This window comes from Pristis pectinata, chromosome 11 (genome assembly GCF_009764475.1).
Source record: "Pristis pectinata isolate sPriPec2 chromosome 11, sPriPec2.1.pri, whole genome shotgun sequence".
NCBI classification, from domain to species: Eukaryota; Metazoa; Chordata; class Chondrichthyes; order Rhinopristiformes; family Pristidae; genus Pristis; species Pristis pectinata.
The window spans coordinates 20,893,026-20,918,014 of NC_067415.1; the positions used below are offsets into that span (position 1 = coordinate 20,893,026).

The 24,989-nt window shown below is 40.2% G+C and overlaps 1 protein-coding gene across 1 annotated transcript in view; it reads left to right on the plus strand.

Moving 5' to 3' along the window:
• Positions 1-9,054: 9,054 nt before the first annotated feature.
• LOC127575756 (LHFPL tetraspan subfamily member 6 protein) overlaps positions 9,055-24,989 on the plus strand; it is a 136,722-nt gene continuing 120,787 nt past the window's right edge. Inside the window, exons 1-2 of the mRNA XM_052025804.1 lie at positions 9,055-9,668; positions 10,234-10,768. Coding sequence (XP_051881764.1) covers positions 10,381-10,768 — 388 coding nt within the window. The 5' untranslated portion in view covers positions 9,055-9,668; positions 10,234-10,380. The remainder of the gene's footprint in view (positions 9,669-10,233; positions 10,769-24,989) is intronic.

Sequence of the window (24,989 nt, forward strand, 5' to 3'; positions counted from 1 at the left end):
TTTAAACAAAGGAATAACATTGGCTTTTCTCCAATCTTCTGCACCTCACCTATGGCTGAAAAGAATACAAAGATCACAGCATTTTCCTCCCTTGTTTCCCTGGGAAAGATTCCATCAGCCCCTAGGGACTTACCCACACTAATGTTTTTCAAGAATCTCCTCCGGATTCAATGTAATTTTAACAATTAGTCTTGTATTCATTCATAATGCACTGAAAATTTGAATTGCATTATCCTGATATAATCATCACTTTACATCATACAACCATAGATGCCATCCTGGAGCAGATAATTGTAATACCTTATCCACAATTGAATGATGGCATTGATGCAATTCAATTTCTTGTATTTATCACTTGGACCTGTAAATGCTACACCCTCTTTCACCCATAATAATGTTTGTTTATGCTTGTTGTTGGGAGTTGCAATGGTCAAATTTTAATGAAACATTAAATGATGGGAATCAGAGTGAGCAGCAAGGGAAATTTGTGTTGGTCTTCTGTCAATATAAGACAATTTCAGATAAGGTATTATGTCAGGTTTCTGGATGCAGAGGAATATCCTCAAAAAAAATGTGAAGTATTATTATCACCAAGCAGTTTTTGAGGTATCATTGACATTTCTAACCCACCTTTCACAGGATCCCAACGATTTAACAGCAAAGGAAGTAAATCGCATTCTGAGTTTGTAGTGACACCTATCTCAATGTTTGACAGTAAATCATATCTGGAAAGAAGGTTGGGAAAACTGATGAAATTTCACCCTGATCCACTCAAGGTGAAATTTGACTTCAGTAATGGTGCAGTAGGAAGTTGATAGCCTATTACAAACAGGCTGATTTGCCTTTCTGTTGACTTCACTTACCCAGCTGCTCTGTGTGGTCTGTGGCTCAGTAACAGCACTCTTGTTTTGTAGCCAGAAGGCTTCAGAATCAAATTCCACTCAAGACAACAATACAAAAATCTAGGCTGACAATTCAATGCAATAGTGAGGAAGTGCTAGGACAATGGAAGTGTCATCTTTTGGGTGAAATGGTAAAAGAAGTCCCTATTCTATATTGCTAGAGGTGTATCAGATTATGAGGGGCTTGATAGAGTGGACAGCCAGCAATCTTTTCCCCAGGGTGGCAATGGCCAATACCAGAGGACATCAGTTTAAGGTCAGAGGAGGAAAGTTTAGGGGAGATGTCAGGGTAGTTTTTTTTTTACACAGAGAGTGGTGGGTGCCTGGAATGCACTGTAGTGGTAGAGGCTGACACAATAGGGACATTTAAAAGACTCTTAGAAAGGCACATGGATGTAAGAAAAATGGGTTATATGCTGTGTAGGAGGGAAGGGTTAGATTGATCATGGAGTAGGTGTTTATATAGGTCAGCACAACATTGTGGGTTGAAAGGTCTGTACTGTACTTTACTGTTCTATGTTCTCACAGGTGGAGGTAAAAGATTCCATTCTGTTAGTTTTAGGAAGAGTTATGTTCTGACTAATAATTGTCCTATAATCACTTCGCTAAAGAAAGTTTATCCAATGTTCACTTGAGAGCTGGCTGTGTGCATTACATCAATGGCTATCCTTCAGAAGCGACTAATGAGAACTTCAATCACTTACAAGCTATTTTTGCTGTTAAAAGCCTTGAAATGACAATACCTTGGAAAGGGGTATTATTTAGTTTGACTGGAGTCATATCTGGCCCAAAGCAAGATGTTTGTGATTGCAGGAGTTTCCCGGGGAAGTGTCCAAGCCCTAACTGCCTTCAACTGTTTCAGTAATGACCTTCCCTCCATCCCAAGGTCAAATATTAGGATACTCGTTAAATGCTTTCTTCAACTTGCAACCAATCAGTGCATGCCTGACGCTGCAAGGCCCAAACAACACTCGGACATAGATTGATAAATAGCAATCAGTATTCATGCCACACCAGTTCCAGGCAGTGATCATCTTCAACAAAGAAGAATCTAACCAATGCCACTTGAAAATCAACAGCACTACCCACATCAAGCCCACCGCCAGCAACAGCTGGGTGGTAGTGAAGGATAGATGCAGGGTCACCAGAGATGTAAGAGGACTAACCTATCAGGTTACAGGAGCATGAAAGATGCTGGGTGTTCTGAGGCATGACTCACCCCTTGATTTGCCTAAATGTTTTCACCTTCTCCAAGGTACATGTCAGGAGTATAATAGAATATCTTCCATTTGCCTGGATGTGGATGAGTTCACCTCCAACAAAAGTAAAAAGGAATTAGAATTCAATTTGGAATTAGCAATCTCAATCCTGGGAAGGGTCTTTCAGCCAAGTGAATTTTGTCAGATTTACATTAAGGAACAACTAAACTGAGAAGCTGCACTTCTGATCATCCAGTGAAGACTATTAGTTGGGATGTGTCTAACAGCACTCACGAAGCTCAACAATGCAATGCAGTCCTCTCCACTAGCACCCAATCCTCCAACACAGAAAAAGCTGATCACTGCCCGTTGAAGATAACTGCATTACTAGCATCAAGTCCACCACCATCAACACTCTGAGTGGTGGTGAAGAGAACAGGGACCACCACTGACCAGAAACATAACTGGAACATCTGAGAACCCATAATTTTATATAGATGGATTGCAATTTGTTCAGATAATTATTGCAAAATTCCATATTTTTCACATAACTAAACTCATTCATTTACTTTTTTAATTGCATATAGTAGTTTGACTTCTACCATGATCCCAATTGTGTGCTTTGTCTTAATTTAAGTCTCTGTAAAATGCTGGAAAATTTAGATAAAAATAAGTGATTTTCATGTCTTGGTTTGCTGGCTGTGAGAATTCTTCACTGTGATTGGCTGCTCAACCAACTAGATTTCATCACTCTCGCTAGATGTCTGAAGTCTTTATTGGCTGATGCCTCACAGCAATGAATGTTGATAAAGTGAAAATCTCCATGGTTGATTGCAAAAATCCAGCCCATTACATTTACTTTGCAGCTATGGGTCATGAGGTTGTCTTAGTTCATCAGTCCCTATATTGTCCTGAACATGTAAAATTGTATCTAACTTATTTCAGGGTTGCTAGTACACCATTCTGTTTTCCAAAGGCAGTTTTAGATATCAGTAAGTTTATAGTTTGCTCATTTAAGCCCTTACTTAATATAAAGTAATTTTAGTATTTATTTTTCCACATCAATGACAGTCTTTTAACTACTTCTACTTAGAATACATCAAAAATCACATATCCTGCATACACTTTTTGTTAACTTTTCCAATGTCTATTCAAACCGGGTTTCTCATGGAACTTTATAATGCTGGCTGCCTTCTACATTTGAACTGCCACTATAAATATTACTGGAGGTGCTGTTGGACATGATGAAAGTACAATTTAATTATAACGTTGGGAGAAATGTACACTAGTACACCAGTGTGTGTGAATATGAGCTTACATTTTGTGCACCTAGAATTTCCCAGGTAATCTCTGGCAGCAGTTTGGCAGCAAGACCCAAACACACCCCACCCCATCTAGTCAAACTGCAGAAATACCCTAAAGCAAGTTGCTGATACTTCTTGGGGTTCTGTCAATCTTCTCTGCAAATTAAATAGAAGACCAACAGTGCTCTGCAAATATTTAGGGTCTGCTGTGGTGACTGTGTGTGGATTGCAATGGAATTACAATTTTATTTAATTTGTGATTCTTTTGGGGGTTTGTTTTTGTCCCTGAAGTAGTACCTCATGCTTGCTCACCTCAAAGCTGGAAATTGCTATAAGAAGTCATTCCTTCCTAAGGAAAACAGATCCATGGCATTTTATGAATTAATCTCAATCCAAAAATGCAATAATCATTGTGATCATATCATTGTTATATTATTATTCATTATCTTGTGATAAAGCAGCCAACAACAAAGTATGTGAATGATTCAGGTAGGGAAAAATCTGTAAAACAAACTAAACAATTTCAGAAAACATTGACAGAGTTTCTGCTCAGGAATTCATTTAACGTTCACAATAAATCAGCTAAAATGTGCAAAATGTAACTTTACAAACAGCATAAACAAGAGATTCAAGTGCAGACCTGAAATGTTTTAGTATTTTGTTAGAGCTTTCACAAACATTTTAAAGAATTTAACAAAGAATGAATATGAAGTAAAACAGCAGAGTGAAGTGTTCTTACTGGTACAGTCTATAAAATTGAAATCGGTACCAGAGACAATGCTTACCTGCTTTACCAACAAAGAATGATTTAGAGGATCAGAACCTAAACTGTCAGAACTTGTCAAATGTTATGCCAATTTGTAATTGTTTTTACGCGATTTGCGATCTCACTTAACTGTGAAGTAGAAACCATGATTGGCATAATGCTCAAAGTATCACATAACAGCACTTACGTCTATTTGGCCTCACTGAAGGAGCTGTCCAATTTGTCCCAATTCCCTGATTTGTTCCCCACCGACATGCAGATTTCCTTTTCAAGTATATACCCAAATCTCTTTTGAAAGCTGTTATAATCCAATGATGACTTCAACAGTTGACTTCAAGACAGAGTATTGAAACACATGGCAAATGTAACTTAATTCAGGGAAGCACAAAGTGGTGGATTTTGGAAGGTGAAGCAAAAAGAGGAAGTATATGGTACAATATTCAAAGGGATTCTTGAACAAGTATTTGCAGGTAATTTAATTCTGGGAAGTGCAAAACGATGCATTTTGGAAAGCTGAGTAAGAAGAGTAAGTATATGGAACAATTTTAAAAGGGATTCCTGGACAAGTACTTGCAGGTTCACATACATTGGTCTCTAAAGGTGGCCAGACAAGTGAGGAGGCTCTTAGAGAATAATGGTTTCTTAATCTTATAAACAAATTCACAGACTACAAAAATAAAGAAAACTATTGAAGGCTTTTTCACATCACTGGACAAAAGTAGTGAATCTATTTCTGGGCATGCCACCTTCAAGAGGATGTCAAGGCTTTAGAGAAGGTGTAAAATACTAATGAGATATTACCAAGAATGAGCACTTTAGTTATATGGAGAGGGGTAAAGAAGATGGGATTGTTTTCCTTGGAGTGAAGAGGTTGAAGGGGAGTCTTAATTATTCAAAATTATGGAAGATTTTGGACACTGGTTTAGGATATTTGACAAACAACTGGGTGTGGGAAGATAGTTCTTTAGTTTTTACACAATTTGATCTGGAATGGATGGTTGGAAAGGCAAAGGATGCAGATTCAGTAACCATGTTCCAAAGGGTATGAATTTGAAAAGGAACATTTTGCAAGGGAGTGCACAAAAAGATGAGGCGTTGGACTAATTCAATAGTTCTTGCAAAGAATTGGCACAAACATGGGCCAAATTGCCTCCTCTTGTGCTGTAAGATGCTATGTGTCTATGAATCTGCTAGAATGCATACCCCAAATTTTTTCCCAGTTATACTTGTGCCATAGCTGCAATCTATCCCCAGTTTACAAATTTTGTACCAACAATTCTTCCTGTTAGGAGGTAGATAAAAATGAACGTCATGCTAAAAAAGAATTGATAGAGTTGTAGTTATACAGTATAGAAACAAGTTCTGTAATGGCTAAACCACTTGCACTAGTAACTGAACTTTGCAGAGATGGGGGGAGGGGTTGGCTGTGAGTTTAATGTGGTGGCAAGGGGAGGAGGGCAAGGAGAAGGATCGACAGTTTTGATTTGAAGTCTGTACTGTGTGATCTTGTCTAAGTCAGACAGCAGTGGTCTAGTGGGAAGGACTACAGTTTAGGGTTCTTCTGCCACAGGAGAGGGAGGGGTGGGGTCAGGCGAGGAAGCCCCTTAAATATTGTAAATATGGGATTGGGGTATCACCCCAGGGAGCCACATGAGTGGCATCAGTGCTGTGGTTCTTTATAAAAAGGTAACACTAATGATTGATCCATACACGAATGTAAAGGTTTGCACTGTTTTATTGTTGTATATAGTTTTTTATGATGAATAACGTTTATTTTGGAATAAAAAATAAGCAGTGGTCTAGTCGATTTTCCACCCAGTAACCATTGCTTCCTTGGCTATAAACAAGTGTTAGGACACACGCTGGTAATCAAATCATTCATTGACATTTGCAGATCTCGGGACCGAATCTTAAGTGTAAGACCCTAACACTCACTGGCCAGCTCACACATAGAAAATAACTGGGTAGAATTCACTGCATTTGGTTGCAATGTCTTCACAGCTGAATAACCTCCTGACAATTGTCTGGAATTCTAAATGAAAAATGAACCATCAAGTAACTATCAAACAGTGCCTTGGGGCACAGGAGATTATAACACAGGAAGTAGTAAATGCCTTCATAAGAAGAGGAAACAAAATTAGTGAATGAAAATGTTGAATATCAACAGATGATTTTCACACCCCATTGATGTTAATGGACTTGTTTTGGTTGTTCCCTATTTAATAGCACAAATTGGATTTGTCATCAGCACAATCAAACTTTAGCTGTGCTGCACATGCATGACTCTTATGCAAAGAATTGTTATTTTGCCATTTTGACAATGAATCTTCTAAAGGTTATTGTTGAACTGCTCAGGAACATTGGGGAGGGGAGAGGGGAGGAGAGGGAGGGAGGGTGACAGTCTAGGATATTTGTCAATAGATGACACAATGGTGAAACTAACCTTCATCCTCTGACACATATGAGCAGAAAGAAAGGAGCATTCAGCCAGTTGTCCTTGCTCTGTCACTTGGTTAGAGCATGGCTGAAACAAGATGAACTTCTATCTGCCTTACCTCAACATCACTTGATATAATGTCATATAATATATAACAATAATCTATCAATTTCAGTTTAAACAGAGAACAGTACAGCACAGAACAGGCCCTTTGGCCCACAATGTTGTGCCGACATAGCTAATCCCTCCTACGTAAATGCCCATATCCCTCCATTTTCCTCTCATTCATGTACCCATCCAAGCCCCTCTTAAAAGTCCCCAATGAATTTGCCTCCACCAACCCACCAGGCAACACATTCCAGGCATCCACCACTCTCTCAGTAAAAAAACGTACCCTTCATGTCTGTTCTGAACCTACCCCCTCTCACCTTAAATGCATGCCCTCTGGTATTGGATCACTCAATAATGGGAAAAAGATATTGCTTGTCCACCCTATCTATGTCCCTCGTAATTTTATACACTTCCAACAGATCACCCCTTAGCCTCCGCCGCTCCAGAGAAAATCACTCATTGTTTCAGCATCCAAGGACTTTTTTTCTACTTCTCTTTATGTGAATAAGGGCTTCTTTCCTAATTGACTTAATTCTAGTTTTAAGGTGAGGTGTTTGGGTATTGATTTTCCCACCAGAGGGAAATGTTTCTTTGTACCTGATTACTTAAAACATTTAACCTCTTGATTAGAACATCCATCCACCTTCTATACTAAAGAGAACAGAAGGTGTTTATACAGTCTTCATAATTTTATTCCCACCTTACCATCCTCACCCGAATGTGCAGGAACGTAACAAGCTACAGAGGGTAGAGAACTCAGCCCAATACATCAAGGGCATATCCCTCCCCACCATCAGTAGTATCTATATGAGGGGCTGCTTCAAGAAGGCAACATCTATCATCAAAGATGCCCACCATCTGGGCTATGCCATCTTCTCGCAGCTACCATCAGGCAGGAGGTACAGAAGCCTGAAGTCCCACACCACCAGCTTCAAGAACAGCTACTTCCCTTCAACCATTCAGCTCTTGACCTAACCTGAACAACCCTAATCACTGCCTCAGTATAGCAACATTATGACCACTTTGCACTACAATGGACTTTTTTTTGTTCTAATTGAGTTCTTTCTTGTAAAATTCTGTATGATTTATGTTTAATTTATGGTTTTCTTGTGAATGTTGTGTATCTGATTTGCCTGAGATGCTGCTGCAAGTAAGTTTTTCCACTACACCTGTGCACACATGTACTTGTGCATGTGAAAATTAAACTCGACTTTGACTCACCCAAAGCCCCATATTGTTCTGATGAATCTATACTGCATCCCTTCTAGTATATCTTTGTTAGAACATAGAATATGGAACGCTACAGCATAGTACAGGCCCTTTGGCCCACAATGTTGTGCCAACATTTTATCCTGCTCTAACATCTATCTAACCTTTCCCTCCCACATAGCTCCCTATATCTCTATCATTCATGTTGAGGTATGTATTGCAGTAAAACTTTGAGAACCTAGCATCTGTTTGTTGGGAAAGCCTGACAATCCGGCGTCTGGCTCAATCATTATCTGAGGCTGGGATCTGGAACACCAGGAGTCAGGTAGGTAGGTTTGCAACCAGAGCTCGGGTCTGGAGTACTTGTATATTTCCCATTCCCTTTAAACTCACCAAGTTCAGTGGAAAACTTATTATTACTACTACGTAACTTGTAAAAAAAAATGAAATAAAACTGTGTTTGATATTAATAGGAATAACATCCAATAGTCCAGAAAATATGCTAGTCCAGCACCAGAGTCCCAAGGATAATTGGAGTTTTACTATATATTTCGTGTTATTTGCTGTTTTGTTGAGTGCGCTCAACATGATCCCTCAAAAGGGGAGTCGAATACTCTGGTAACAGCAACTTTCACCCTTTCAGCTGACACCCTCAAAGACAAGAGTTGGATCATTTGTTTTGTAGCCTATGGCTGGGTTGAAACACCTGTCCATTAGCACAGGTCAGCAATGCTCTTTTAGTTCCGGTGGACTGTACAGATTCACTCGTCAACCGTGAAGAAGGCCCGTGGGCAGACATTGTCCTAGCATACAGGGCCCTTTGTCAGGTGCACCCTGCAGTACAAACAGAGCAGAGACAACGGTGAGGAAACCAGGTTGTATTTAGGTAATCAAATAGGTATCTCAAGTTTGCCTGGGAACAGTGAATAGTTAGGGACTGATTCACTACACTGCAGTCAAAGATTAATGCCCAAACAAGTTGTTCATAAAAGAAATCATTCAAGGCGCAATAACCGCACAAACATTCATTCAGAACACGAAAGTTTACAAAAAACTCAATGGACAACAAATGTTAAATGTGCATTCACCACACAAGTGTATTGACTCCTTCGCTGCGTAATAAATGTACAATTAGAATATTTTACTACAACAAGTGAAAGATTCAGCCAAAACGTTCGCCGGTATTGATGTGATGGACCGAATGGCCTGTTTTGCGCTACACAGCTGTTAAGAGAATAGGGATGGAAATGATATTGACAGTTATGACTCGGGCTGCAGTTTCATTAGGTTTCCTCTTCTGGGATGGTGTTATGTGTACGATCTGCCCACGTATGCGCGGGATCTGATATTTCATTTTTAAAATCTGAACGAAATACATTCATTTATTGCATGCGCTTACAGGGAACGTGATGGGCGGGGAGCTGGAGGCGGGGTTTATCCTCTCGGAGTTTCAGTGGAATTCCCAGCACTGGAGTGAGCTGACAGGAACTATTCCCAGCTCTCTCTTTCTGCCTGCTTCGGCTCCTGAGACTCTCTTGTGAGCACCGCGGCTGCAACGAGCCTTGCGTTGAACCACGGGACGGGGGGAAATAACCGGGCGGTGCTGAACACAGCGCCTTCTCTTCGGCATCTGGAATCAGCAGAAAGCCTGAATATTGGACTCAGAACTGAGCGAACCTCTCTCATTTAAATGAAACAGCTCCCAATTGCAGGCAGGTTGAAAGTGTCAGCGCAGAAGATGTAAGTAACAAATCTGAAGTTAGTTCACGTTAAAAATAAAATTTAACTTTAATCCACAGTACTCCTAACTAAAAGTTTGGCAAACCAAATTAAAAAATGCCTAAAATAATTACAGATCGAGTGGCGGTGACGTTGTTAAATCTTTTTCTTAACTTGTATCCTAGAATGAAATTGAAAACACAAAGCTAGCGTGAAACAAAACAACGGGTCGCTACATCCAAAATAATTGAGGAGACGAGAGTTGGGGGGTGGGGGGAAGTGTTACTGGTCTAATAATCGGTAAAGGGCGGCGTTTCGCCTTCTGTTGGCGATAAACTTGGTTAAATTTCCGCCATCGCCCCGCTTAAACAATTCCCCGCTGTTTAAGGTTATTGTCAAACTCGGCTTTCATAAGAGTCGGGGTGGGTGGTGGGGGAAAGAGGGCTGGGACTCCTCCCGCCCCTCGCAACCCAACCCTGCAACTGGACAATCCCGGGAGAAGTGCTCAAAGGAAGACGTTTTATTTTGAACTCTTGAAGGATTTAAAATAAAAGTGCTCGTAACTATTTTATTCTGCTGCCCACAGGGGTTGCCAGAAGGGAGAACGACTGGCGAACTGCTTTGCAGAAGTTCATTGGAATAATTAACAAGGAGAATCAAAAGATTTTTTTTTAAGAGAAACAAAAAACAGCAGAGGATAGTGTTGAGACTGTTCGGGACAAGGAACGGGAGGATGTCTTCAAGTCTAACTTGTGCCGGGGTGCTGTGGGCCGCGCTGTCGCTGATGTGTGCCGCTGCCTCCTGCACGGGGTTCTTCATGCCTTACTGGCTACTGGGCTCCCAGCTCGACAAGCCGGTCAGTTTCGGTGTCTTCCGCCGCTGCACTTACCCGGTGCGCCAGGACGGCCAGCCGCAGTCGGTGGTGATGGTGGAGCAGTGCGGCAGGTACGCTTCTTTCCTGGGCATCCCCAGCCTGGCTTGGAAGATCTGCTCGGTGGTGACCGGCGTGGGCTGCGGTCTGCTCCTGCTGGTGGCGCTCACTGCCATCATGGGCTGCTGCGTCTCCGAACTCATCTCTCGGACCGTGGGCAGGGTGGCTGGAGGCATCCAGTTCGTGGGAGGTAAGCGCCGTCGAGCTCACTCAGATAAAACGGGTTCCATTCATTTCCACTAACTGTTTTCTATTGAAATGACGTGCAGGGCTAATACAGGGGATGTTATTTCTCAGTTGCAGATAGATGCAACTCGGGAGGCTTGCTGCTATCTATGGTCAGCATTTATTCATTCATTAGTACCCTTAATTGTACCCCATTTTTTTTTTAAAAAGTCTCTTTTCCAATGAAGATTTCAAAAGCAATTGTGCTGTACATGTTTCACTTGTGAGAAAAATGTGAGATCAAACCACTTAGTTGCCGCTTCAGTGCCATCACCAGTCTATTAGCCGCTAAACTGGGGAGCTGTTCAGGTGTATGGGAAAGAACCAATGACGTTATTCCAAAAATGACCAGCTGACTTGTGGCGCCTTGGCCAACAGTTAGCTTTGCCCATAGTATTACAACAGGATTACTTGATTATTTATTGTCCTGATGTTTAACGTTGCTGTGTATACACTTTCTCTGCCTTATTTTGACTACAGAAAAAGTAGTTTAGATTTCAAAATTAATTCACCATTCACTGAAACAAAATGTGCTGTCCTGAAAGTATGAAGAGTTTTATAAATGTTTCCTTAATTTATTGGGAATGACTTTGAAGATAAATTGCAACTTTCTATTCTTTTGATCATATTTGTTATAACTGCTGGTTTGTTAAATGGTTTCAAGAGCTGGTTATGGCCACTGAGTTGAGATTGGAGAGGATCCATGTTGACCTTGAGACACTGGATTATGTAAAATATGGGAAGCATTCTGATTCCTAGAGGATGGTGTGAACAATGGCCTTGATTTATTTATATATAATATTTGAAAGCGACTTTCATAATATTTGATTTCATCAAAATTCTAAGGAAACAAGGAAAGACAAATCTGTGATTAATGATAAAAACATAAACTTGTTGAAGTTTATGCACTAGTTATAACAAACCAAAGACTCCGGTGTTGACAGACAAATGGTTAAATAGATTATGTCTGGTTGAGAGTGCAGGCTGCTGGAGCTCACTTGAAACATATCACTGTGATTATGTTATAGACTGTAACTGGCATAAGTACATAAGATCAAAGCATACGGCTCTCGTTGTCGATCATTCTTACTCCTTATGGGTTTTCTTCCAAGTTTATTTATTAGCCAGTCTGTCAAAGATTTGGATGAATATTGACATAACTGTTAAATATTTCTCCAAAACTGTAATGAAATATTATCCTTCAGTGTTGAATGAAGGATTTGATAGGTATTACCACATGGCAAGTTGACCAAATGACATACAAGTGACAAAGTTACAAGCTAGCTATAATTAGCCTCTCAATTATTGATAAGATTAGCCCCTACTGGCTCTGATTTGAGGCAGTTTACAATTTAACAGACACTTCTTTTTCTACTGTATTTTACCCTGGTCACTTCTTTTCAGGTGTGAAACAGAGGTTATTCAGGGAACTAAGATTGAGATGCTTGGTTATTTTTCCTATACCTGGTCCAGTAATACCAACGTATGTTGTATTCAATATCATCTAGGGGAAATCAATGCACTGGTCTGTGTGGGTTCAGCAACATATGAGTGATGCACTTGCCCACTAAAGAATGAGGTGATCTGTTCATGGTTTGCTTTCAATGTGAGTGTGTTTGTTTTTAAATATCAGTAAAAGACATGTTACACTTGAAAATATGTTACTGTGACATTTTGAACAAAATCAGATTTCCACTGTTACAATCACAATAAATGATTCAATGCCAGTTAAATTTAAGATTCCTGAACTACTTCCCATACTTTCCCCATAGAAAAGCATAAATCTAAAAGCAGTTTTAGAAAATGAGCATCTTTGACAAACAAATCTTAATAATGCCCTCTACTAAAAATAAATTAATGGTATTCTTTTTCTGAACCTAGTGAGTGAGAGTGTGAGAGCCTCTGTTTCATTTTGGAAATCTCAGTCTATCACCTATCTCTTGTGTACTGGAAGGCTGACTGTAGTTGATGTGCAGACATGCCTGTTCCATGTCATTCCCAAGTATTTTTGCTGGGTCGCTGTTAGCAATGGATGAGCATTTGTTTATTTTGCCATTTTCACTGTGCTTTTCAGAGTGAAATACTTGACGTACTACCTAATTTTGCACTGTTTTAAATTAACAGTAAATTTAGTTTTCTGTTGTGACCAGTGGTCTGATTTTTTTTTCCCCCCATTTTCTGCATCTGTGAGAATTGAATATTTTGGTATTTGTTTTATATGACTTTAAAAAAAACCCAAAAGGAATGGTCAGGCAGTGTGGATCGTCACTGTGAAACAGAAGTGTGCTACTTAATCAAAGTAATTGATGCATGAGTAATGATGTACCTGCATCTCTTGTGGGGAAATGACATATGCACTCTATTCAGGTGTGTGATGTGGATGGAGTTGGGAATTCAATTCGCAAAGGAGCCCATATTTGATAATTCCTTTTCTATGCTGAAAAATTATTCAGATTCCAAACAAAAATAAGGCAGCAATCTAAGACTAAATGTTCATATGTCCTGGCATCCAGATAACTTGAACACAAAATGGTGATATTAAAACAGTGGTTCCAAAGCAGTTAAAAATCAATGATGCATTATGTTTTGCTCTATACATGTGGCTAGCCATCATCATGTTGTCAATTTGATTGTCAGTAAATATTTAAGTGGGTTAATAAACACACCAGCAGTAACCAAGTAGAGCTCCTGTACCTTTTTGTATGATTCAGCAGAATGTTTGTTTCAATGTTTCTCCCATCATTTTATTTTCTGGTGATGCTACACAAACTTATGCACACAATAAAGAATAAAGTAAAAGAACTGTGGTTAATAGCGGAACAGAGATTTGGGATCACTGCATGAATTATGAAGTAGGTTCGTATTAGAATAATATGTATTGGCCTTTCCTAACTGTCAAATACCTCTCTTTAGGCTACAAGTCAATGTAATCTAATTTCTAAGCATTGTTCCAATTCATGTTGATGCTAATTTTTTCAATAATTTAGTTTGCATTGACTGCTGCTAAGTATTATTGTACATTGTGTTATTAGACCACAATCAATGTGATATTAGTAATCCACTGCGTTTATTTGGGGGGGGGGGAGTAATTAAAAATGCAGTGTGTGAAACATAACATTATTTATTTCTACTATTTTTGTAAATCTTATACATTTGCCACAAAGATTAAGCCACTGATCCAATAGAAATGATGTAAACCATTGACTTTGATTGGAATTCAGAGTAAAGTCTCCTGCTGGTTGACCTCGAGAGTTATTTGGACCTGTAAAGTGAGAGATCTCCACCCGGCCGATGTATGCGCCTGATCTGAATTTCCTGCTGACATTAGCTGGGAATCAAAATGCCTTGAATGCATTGTGTGGGTAATTTAATACAATGCAGTCCATGAATTGACTTAGACAACCTTCTATATAAGCCCTATGGGGAATATCATATTCAGTTTGTACAATGCTAGAGGGTTGAAAGTATAAAATGTATTTAAGTCCAGCAGACAGTACAATGGGATGATGCAGCAGTCTGTGAGTTTCTTCTAATAAATTTATAGCCAATGTTAGAGACAGTTGTAGCCTAGAGGCACTACCCCCCCCCGCGCCCCCCCCCCCCGTTAAAGGGAGCTGAGGAACTATGCTGTTAAATGGGGAAAATATCAAACATATGTTAGCTGTTTATAAATGACTTGCATATGTCTAGCTCAGTCCCTCCCTATGTTAATTACATATTCACTGCAATTATTAGAAACACATTTATACTACAGCTTGTCCTACAGCAGAATACACAGCAATGTTGGTGGCAACACTAACACAGCTTTCCTGAATTGAGACCGACAGCCAAATCTCTTCATTAATCTGGAATGAGCTTGGAATTTCTATTTCCAAAGCTGTATTTATATCATGAGTAGTTTTGAAAGGAGTTGCTGTGACTGCATTTTTGCATGGTCTCTGCCCCATTCTACATCCTGTGTCAAGTAACGTTAAACATTTCTGCACACTATGGCTCTTGATTTGTGACAGAGGGTGACAGGAGGTTTTCATTAGGCAGCTTACACCTATTCAGTGTGAAGTCTGACATCAAAGATGAGAGATTTTGCACCATTTACATTAGTAACAGTGATTTGTTGGCCACTACAATCGAATGAGTTTCAATCTGTTGCGTAGTTACTCAATTTCTGCCTCTTTGCATGTTTACCTCAAGTGCCAATTTAACCCCTTATTAGCTTTTGAATGTTTATATGCATATGTTATTTGTTGTTAGTGTGATGAGCTTTATCCTTTGGATTGCTCTTACAAACCGGGAAAAAGTTCTCCTGGACGGACAAGAAAATTATAAAGACGCCACTAATGTAGTGATGTATTAGAATACAATATAGTGAAAATATAGAACAAAGATCAACAGTGCAAGACAGTCAGGTTTTTTTTGCCAGTGCTTTGTATTACTCTTTCCATACTATTAGTGTACAGCAAAAATATGAATGGAATGAGATTAAGGGATTTGTTGGTGAGCCTTATTTTCACAATCTATTTTAGTGGAGATCACCTACTTTGTTTAATTGGATTAAAACCATCATTGTAAATGATGTGTGGTTCCGGGGCGCAGGCTTTGTGTGCATGTGTTCATGCAAGCAGTAATATCCACTCTTTTTTTTCTAATGAATTGTGCAAGCTGATGATGAAATCCATTTTAAACTCTGGTGACAGAAGGCCATCCCGTTCATTTCAGCAAAGCTGTACTCGGGTATGTTTGAAAGAATTGACATAGAGAGGATGGGATAGATCTTGTGTTGAGGAGGGAGTTTCTTGCCAGAGCTGGGCAACAAAGGTCACTAATCAGCAGGGGGTTTAACTGAAGAAACAGGATACTGAGCATCACACTGAGCAGATCTGAGGCCTGGTCTGTTGCATAAAAGTTTGAGCTGAGCTGGCAGCCAAAGCATATGCCCGTGACTTCATTTTCCTATTGTTTTTCCACAAAGTGATGTCCTGTTAACTTAATGGCTCCCTCTGTGGCATCTCCTTGTCCTTAATTCAAGTTGGCAGACCGTAATCTAAGAGCTTGGCAGGGTCATTAGATTTGATTGGAGTTAGCTCTCAGTTCTCTACACTCTAATGTTATTTCAGCCTTTGTGACTTGAGTATTTGTACTCCTTCAGGCAATCTCATTTTGTGAACCAGTCAAGCAAAACTGAAGAATATGTTCAACATTTAAGACACTGTCTCTAAGATCTCAACTTGGGCTACATGGATTTGTGATTCTTCTATAAAAAGAAATCTTTTAAAATATATTGGCTTTTCTGGATAATTGTTTTCTTTCTTTTAGACCACATTCCTTCAGCAAACAGTTCTGCTCTCCTCAAATAATTTTTCTGATGAATGCCTGGTATCATTCTTGTCTCAGTGGCAGCAATCTTGCCTGCAAGGCAGAAGAGTTTGTTCAAACCCTATACCTAAATTTTCAACATAAACTCTGGCCGACAATTCAAAGCTGAGGGAAAATTCTATTGTTAGATTGTCCTACCTTTCAAACACATTAAACAAAGACTCTGCCCTCTTATTTAGATGTAAAAGCTCCAGTGGGTACAGTTTGAAGAAGATCGGCAGAGCTCTGTCAGTCTCTTTATCTTTCAATCAGTCAAGTTCCGAATAATGACCTTGCTGTTCCCTAACTGCAGAATATGCAGCCTTTCTGTGTGCAGATTGGCTGCCCTATGTTCCCATGTTACAACAATGATTACATTTCAAAAATGCTTCATTGGTTCTGAAATTGGGACATTGTAGGGATGTGAAAAGTGTTAGACATAGGCAGGTTTTTGGTTCTGAGTAATGACCACTCTGATGCAATCAAGAGATTATTATTAGTATTGGTTTATTATTGTCACTTGTACTGAGGTACAGTGAAAAGCTTGTCTTACAAACCAATCGTACAGGTCAATTCATTACACAGTGCAGTTACATTGAGTTAGTACAGAGTGCATTGATGTAGTATAGGTAAAAACAGTAACAGTACAGAGTAAAATGTCGCAGCTACAGAGAAAGTGCAGTGCAATAAGGTGCAAGGTCACAACAAGGTAGATGGTGAGGTCATAGTCCATCTCATTGTATGAGGGAACCATTCAATAGTCTTATCACAGTGGGGTAGAAGCCATCCTTAAGTCTGGTGGTATGTGCCCTCAGGCTCCTGTATCTTCTACTTGATGGAAGAGGAGAGAAGAGAGAATATCCTGGGTGGGTGGGTGGGGTCTTTGATTATGCTGGCTGCTTCACCAAGACAACGAGAGGTAAAGACAGAGACCAAGGAGGGGAGGCTGGTATCCGTGATGCACTGGGCTGTGTCTACAACTCTCTGCAGTTTCCTGTGGTCCTGGGCAGAGCAGTTGCCATACCACGCCGTGATATATCCAGATAGGATGCTTTCTATGGTGCATCGGTAAAAGTTGGTGAGAGTCAAAGGGGACAAACCAAATAGCCTCCTGAGGAAGTAGAGGTGCTGGTGAGCTTTCTTGGCTATGGAATCTAAGTGATTAGACCAGGACAGGCTGTTGGTGATGTTCACTCCGAGGGACTTGAAGCGCTCAAACCTCTCGACCTCAGCACCATTGATGTAGACAGGTGCATATACACCGCCCCCTCTCCTGAAGGCAATGACCAGCTCTTTTGTTGACCTTGAGGGAAAGGTTGTTGTCATGACACCGTTCCACTAAGCTCTCCATCTCCTTCCTGTTCTCTGACTCATTGCTGTTTGAGATACGACCTACAATGGTGGTATCATCTGCAAACTTGTAGATGGAGTTAGAGCAGAGTCTGGCCATACAGTCATGAGTGTATAGGCAGTAGAGTAGAGGGCTGAGGACATAGCCTCGTGGGGCACTAGAGTTGAGAATAATCGTGCCAGAGGTATTGCTGCCTATCCTCACTGATTGTGGTCTGTTTGTTAGAAAGTCAAGGATCCAGTTACAGAGGGAGGTATTGAGTCCTAGGTCTCGGAGTTTGGTGATGAGCTAGCTTGGGATTATTGTATTGAAGGCAGAGCTGTAGTCAATAAACAATAGTCTAATGTAGGTGTCTTTACTGTCCAGATGCTCCAGAGCTGAGTGTAGGGCCAGGGAGATGGCATCTGCTGTAGACCTGTTTTGGCAATAGGCGAATTGCAATGGGTCCAGGTTGTCTGGTAGGCTGGAGCTGATGCATGCCATGACCAACCTCTCAAAGCACTTCATGATGGTGGAAGTCAGAGCTACTAGTTGGTAGTCATTGAGGCATGTTACCTTGCTTTTCTTTGGTACTGGGATGATAGTTGTCTTAAAACAGGAGGGAACTTGAGATTGAAGCAGGGAGAGGTTGAATATGTCTGCAAATACTTCTGCCAGTTGATCAGCACAAGATCTGAGCACACGGCCTGGGACACCATCTGGGCCAGGTGCTTTCCTTGTGTTCACTCTCCGGAAGACTGATCTTACGTCCTCCACTGTGATCACAGGTTCAGCTGCATTGGTGTCTGTCAGCTTGGTGATATCCGTACTTGGATAACATCAAGCTAGCCTCTAAAGGAGCTTCACTCTTTGGTGGCACATTGGCATAGCTAGTAGAGCTGCTGTCTCGCATTCCAGAGATCTGGGTTCAATCTCATCCTCCGGTGCTGTCTATGTGGAGCTTCCACATCCTCTCTATGACCATGTGGGTTTCTTCAGCGTGCTCTTACTTCTTCCTACATCCAAAGATATGTGGGCTGGTAGGTTAATTGGCCCTAATGTGTAAGTGAATGGTAGAAAATGTGGGGAGAAAAAAGTGGGATTAATGTAAGATGATTATAAATAGGAGGTTGATGATTGGTACACACTCTGAAGGACTTGTTCCCATGCTGTTTCTCTCTATGATTACTAATTTAATTGTGTTCTCCTCTATGTTGCAAATGTATTTACTTACAGTAACAGCTGTAAAACATTGATCAGAGAAGCATGAGGTTTCTCCTTCCAAAGCCAATAGTTTCAACATTTATATTAAGGGTGCCAGAGCAAACATTAGTGATCTCAGCAAAACTGGCCATTGGACCTGAAACTTTCTGTACCACCATGTCATTCACCATATAAACCTGGCACATTAAATATGACAGGATAGATGCCAGGAGGACGCACCTTCTGGCTAAGGATTCTAGAATTAGAGGTCACAATCTCAAAATAAGATGTTGCATGTGACACTTGTAGATGAATCTTTGTGATTTCTCTCTCCCTGAACATTGTAGACATTTAGCCATTGTTTTGGTAAATAAGTTGGTTTATTATTGTCACATGTACCGAGGTACAGTGAAAAACCTGTCTTGCATACCATTCATACAGATCAATTCATTACAACAGTGCATTGAGGTAGTACAAGGTAAAACAATAACAGAATGCAGAACAAAGTGTTACTGTTACAGAGAGAGAGTGCAATGCAGCTAGACAATAAGGTGCAAGGTCATAACAAGGTAGTTTGTGAGGTCAAGAGTCCATCTTATTGTACCATGGAACCGTTCAATAGTCTTATACAGCAGGATAGAAGCTGTCCTTGATCCTGGTAGTACGTGTTTTCAGGCTTTTGTATCCTGATGGGAGGGGGGAAGAAGAGAGAATATCTGGGGTGGGTGAGGTCTTTGATTATGTTGGCTGCTTTACCGAGAGAGCGAGAAGTATGGACTGAGTCCATAGAGGGGAGGCTGGTTTCTGTGATGTACTGGGCTGTGTCCACAACTCTCCGCAGTTTTTTGCAATCATGGACACAACAGTTAGTGTACCACGCCGTGATGCATCCAGATAGGATGCTTTCTATGATGCATCAATTTTAAAAATTGGTGAGGGTCAAAGGGAACATGCCAGATTTCTTTAGCCTCCTGAGGAAGTAGAGGTGCTAGTGAGCTTTCTTACCTGTGGCATCTACGTGGTTGGACCAGGACAGGCTATTAGTGATGTTCACTCCTAGAAACTTGAAGCTCTCAACCCTCTCGACCTCAGCACCAGTTGATGTAGACAGATGCATATACATGGCCCCCTTTCCTGAAGTCAATGACCAGCTCTTCTGTTTTGCTGACATTGAGGGAAAGGTTGTTGTCATGACACCATGTCACTAAGCTCTCTAACTCCTTCCTGTACTCCAGTTCACTGTTGTTTGAGACACGGCTCACTATGGTGGTATCATCTGCAAACTTGTAGATGGAGTTAGAGCAGAATCTGGCCACACAGTCATGAGTGTGTAGGGAGTAAAGTAGGGGGCTGAGGATGCAGCTTTGTAGGGCACCAGTGTTGAGACTAATCGTGGCGGAGGTGTTGTTGCCTATCCTTACTAATTGCAGTCTGTTGGTCAGGAAGTGAAGGATCCAGTTGTAAAGGGAGGTGTTGAGTCCCAGATCTAGGAGTTTGGTGAGGAGTTTGCTTGGAATTGTAGTATTTGAATGCGGAGCTGAAGTTAATTAGCAGTAGTTGTCTTTACTGTCCAGATGCTCCAGAGATGAGTGTAGGGCCAGAGAGATGGTGTCTGCCATAGACGTGTTTTGGTGGTAGGTGAATTGCAGTGGGTTGAGGTTGTCTGGCAGGTTGGAGTGCCATGACCAGTCTCTCAAAGCACTTCATGATGGCTGATGTCAGAGCCACTGGACAATAGTCATTAAGACACGTTACCTTGTTTTTCTTAGGTACCGGGATGATAATGGTCTTCTTAAAACAGGTGAGAACCTCTGATTGAAGCAGGGAGAAGTTTTCGGAAGATTTCTGAACATTAAAGGAATCAAGTGACATGAAGACAGGGTGGGAAAATGGTCTTTGAGGTAGAAGATCAACCATGGTCATATTGAATGAAGAGCAGGCTTGAGGGGCCAAATGGCTTACTCCTGCTCCTGTTTCTTATGTTCTTAATATGTAATTGGAGAAGTAGTCGGGCAGATTTTGATCAACATTTTGTAAAATAATTTGCACCTGGAACCTTAAGGGAAAGGAGAGGCAATCAGGCAGAACCAAGCAACTGCAATCACTTGAAATTTCTGAAATATGCACGGTACAATTTAATCTGAATTCAGATTACATGATAATTCATTTTTATAACTCTATATTTCTGTTTTGCTGAATTATTTACATTGCTCATTTCAAATGATTAAAAAATTGCATTTATAATTTTCTTTTACATTTTTACATTCTAAAACATCTCAAGTTGCTGCAAAGAAACCTTTTTAAAGCAAACTTTTTCCCCAAGTCTCAAGGTGATATTGAAACAGGATATTATACAATTCCAAATTTCTGGTAGAAAAATAATGACTGAATTATCAGCATAGACCTTCTATTTGTATTTGTTTGTAGCATTGGGAACTTGGCTATTTGGGTTTGACAAAGGGATGTTAATTAAAAATGTTACAACATATTGGGAAGTTCAAGGGAGATATCAGAGGGAGGTTTTTCACCCAGAGGGTGGATGGTGCATGGAATGCTCTGCCTGGGGTGGTGGAGGCTGATATGTTGGTCAAGTTCAAGAGATTGTTAGATAAGCATATGGAGGAATTTAAAATAGGGGATATGTGGGAGGAAAGGGTTAGTTAGTCTTAGGCGTGGTTTAAAGGTCGGCACAACATGGTGGGCCGAAGGGCCTGTATTGTGCTGTATTGTTCTATGGTTCTATATGTCCTATTTTCTGTATGCTGTTGATGAATGGATTTGAGGTTCTCAATGCTATTTGAACACTCCCTCTCCATTTTGAGTGGTGAATGGCTGGGGATACCTGTGAGTCAGTGGGGACATCATTTTTTCAAGGAGGTTTTGAGAACGTTCTTGAATGGCGCTGTAGAGAATCATAGTCATGTAGCATGGAAGCAGGTCTTTTGGCTCACTGAATCCATGCTGACCATCAAGCACCCATTTACACTAATCTCACTTTTTATTCTCCCCACATTCCCATTCACTCTTTCCCCCCCCCCCCCCATATTCTATCACTCACCTACACTTTAGGGGCAATTTGGCATGGCCAATTAACCCACCTCCCATCTACCAACACGTCTTTGGGAAGTGGAAGGAAACTGGAGTATCAGGAGGAAACCCATGAGATCTCAGTGAACACATGCAAACTTGGCAGAAGATCAAACGGCTTTTCCTTTATTAGTTTTCTCTATCTGGCGGGTGATCGGTTAACATGACAAAGTTCAGAGAAAAACGTCTTATTTTGGGAGTCTGGTGACAGCTATGCAAATAATGTGGCATGACTGAGTGTAGTTAAGGCCTCAGTGTTGGGGATATTGGCCAGGGAGAGGACACTAGGTTCTTTTTTTCCTGCCATTCTATTTGGAAGATTTTGCAGGGACAACATTAATGGTGTCTCCTCAGTGCTTTGCAGTTCAAACCTCAGATTCAGGACACTCACAGGTCCAGGAATCATTGCTACCTCATAGACCCTGAGCTTTGTGCTGGGTTTGAGGATCTTCAACCTTTTCCTTGGATGGCTGAAAGTTGTGCTGTTGCACTGAAGGAAATGGTGAATCTCATCATCAATGTCTGACTTCATTGAAAGGAGGGTCCTGAGATGCGGAGAGTTGACCACATTTTTCATGGACATGCCCTGTTGTACAGGGAGGGCAGGTTAATAGAGGACCTTGCTTTTGGAAGTTAAGTGCAAGGTTCATTCTCTTTCATCCTTCAGTGAATGAGTCAGTGATGACTTGAAGCTCTAATTTTGAACATGAACATCTACAAGCTTCACCTGTACACTGCAGCTACGTAACTGGAGGTGATTTGGGTTGAATAGTTTCCGAGGTTTGCTGTGTAGATTAACTCTAGTCCAGCAGGAGATTATTGGCAGTGAAATGCAACATTGTAGCAAGGAAAAACTTGAGGGAAGTTTTGGTGCAGTGATGCACCTTGTTTGACATCAGACTGCACTGAGATTAGATCTATGGTTGACCTGTTGACTAAGATCATGGATTGTCACGTCCCAAGATTAAGATGGAGATGAATTTCTGCGAGGACCCACATTTGAAGAGGATGCTGTACTATCACTTTTAATTGATGGGATGCCATACATTTGCTCTTTTGCAAGGTCAAATAAGGCCATGCATTGTGGTTTATGCTGCTCTCAGTAAAGGAAATGAATCCAGTTGTGGTAACTAAAAAGGTATCTCCTTGCTGAGTGCTGCAGGGGAGTTATTACCGAGGTCTTCCTCAACCACTTCCTACTAGTAGCTGAAGAACTGCTCCTCAAACCATAATGTAGATCCTGTCCATCTAGATGCAATCTGGACATGACCCTCACCATGTGGCATCCCCAGAACTAAGACTTTGAGCTCTTAATTACTTATCCATATCCCTGCTCGGAGATGTTGTTTAATCACAAACTTTTTATTTATACTCTGCAAACAGTGTGGCAAGGAGCAAATTATAAAGGAGGATTGCTAATAATATAAACAAAATAGTAATGTATGAAATTACAAAATAAATTTAACACCCATGGAGTACCAATGCACAGGGTTCAGTGACTGCACAATCACAACTGATGGGTTAATACCAAATTCCACAAATAATATGTCAGGCAATTTTTTTAAACAATATCTGAAGTACAAAGATGAGTTTTAGAAATATGTTTAAATCACAATATTTGGTGATGCAATAATTTGTGCTTCAACATGGAAACCATTGAGTAAATTAATTGGAGAATTTTTGCAACATGCTATGAATTTGCAAGTCGTATGTTTGTTATTAAAACAGATTTGTTCTATTTAGCATTAGCTCGTCTCAAAGGGAAATTGAGTTCTTGTAAATGTTTGCTGCTGCTTGATGTAGTATACTGTCCTCTTTTGACTTCTTCTAAGTGTGATTGTATCTCCTTTCATCACACTTCAAAGGATTCATAGATTAAAATGCTTCAGTTTGCTTTTAACCTTATAAGTATGAAAGCAGATTTAAGTCAAAATCAAGCTGTAATGTCTAAACACTTTGTTCCTAGAAAAGGAGTGTATTTGATTCTTTATAAGCCCCTGTTAGTGGTTTAAAGAGGTATAACTATTGTTGGTGCTGATGGAACTAATTTTACCACTAACCCCAGATACTCATTTAAAAACACTATTCTAGAAATTATCACTTGCTTTATTAGCACACTGTGCTCATTATGTTTGGAAGGGACTTCTTTATGGATTGTTTTAATGGAAGGCAGTGATCCATTTAAAATAAATGGTCCAAAATTCTACTTAAACAGTGGACAAAGGCAGATCATCGTATAAACATATTAAGTGTTCAGAGGCTGATATAGTGAAAATAATTATTTCTAGGCTTCATAATTGTAAAATATAATTAGTTTTCAATTACAGTATTACTTGACTGGGATGACTATTTTGAATTCGGGGAGACTGAAAACAGACTGCAGCTGTGCTTTCCGATACAATTTCTCACATGCCACATGGCACAGTGACAGATGCAAGACTTACATTATCGAGTCTGTCACAACAGCTGACCAAGAAAAAGCTGGAACCAAGAAGTGACTGAATTATTTAAAGTATCAGCTGACTGCTAACTTACTTTCCAAGTATGTATAATAATGAACAGAATTGCATTTAAAATATTCCCAGTAGTCCAAAACCAATTACTTTTGAAGTGTGTGCTTTACTCTCACAGTTGTATTACACAGGAATGTTCAGCCTTTTGGAACAGTGAGTTGAATTATTGAGACTCGTCTTTTGACTTGACCATGTCTGATTAAATTGCTTTAGACTTGGACTGAATCAGATTTAAGCACCACCTTCATACCCTAGTCTATGTTGTTTTAATGGAATACCTGGACCATGCATACCACTCACCTTTATCTGTCTATCTCATCCTCATTTCACATTTCTTTCTATTTTCCTATAACCCTATCCTCCTGTTTAATTGCCTTTGCTTTTCTCTGTTCTTTTCTGCCTTTCCCTATCTCCTAAACCTTTCTGCCTTATTAGACTTGTCCTTCTTCAGTTCTCTCCTTTTCTTCTGTCTGTCCTTTTTTTTCTCTCCTTTATCTTTTTTTATTTAATTTCATTCTTTTTTTCCTTCTTTAATTTTTGACCTTTAGTTTTATTCATCTCTGCGTCGTAGAAAAGCAGAAGCACTGGAGTTCGGATGAATGGATTAGACTAGTTGAGTCAGTGTGCGTATGTGGGCATTTGAATGAGAATTGGGTTGAACTCAGCAGCTATGCATTAGCTTTCGTCACAAGCAGGCTATT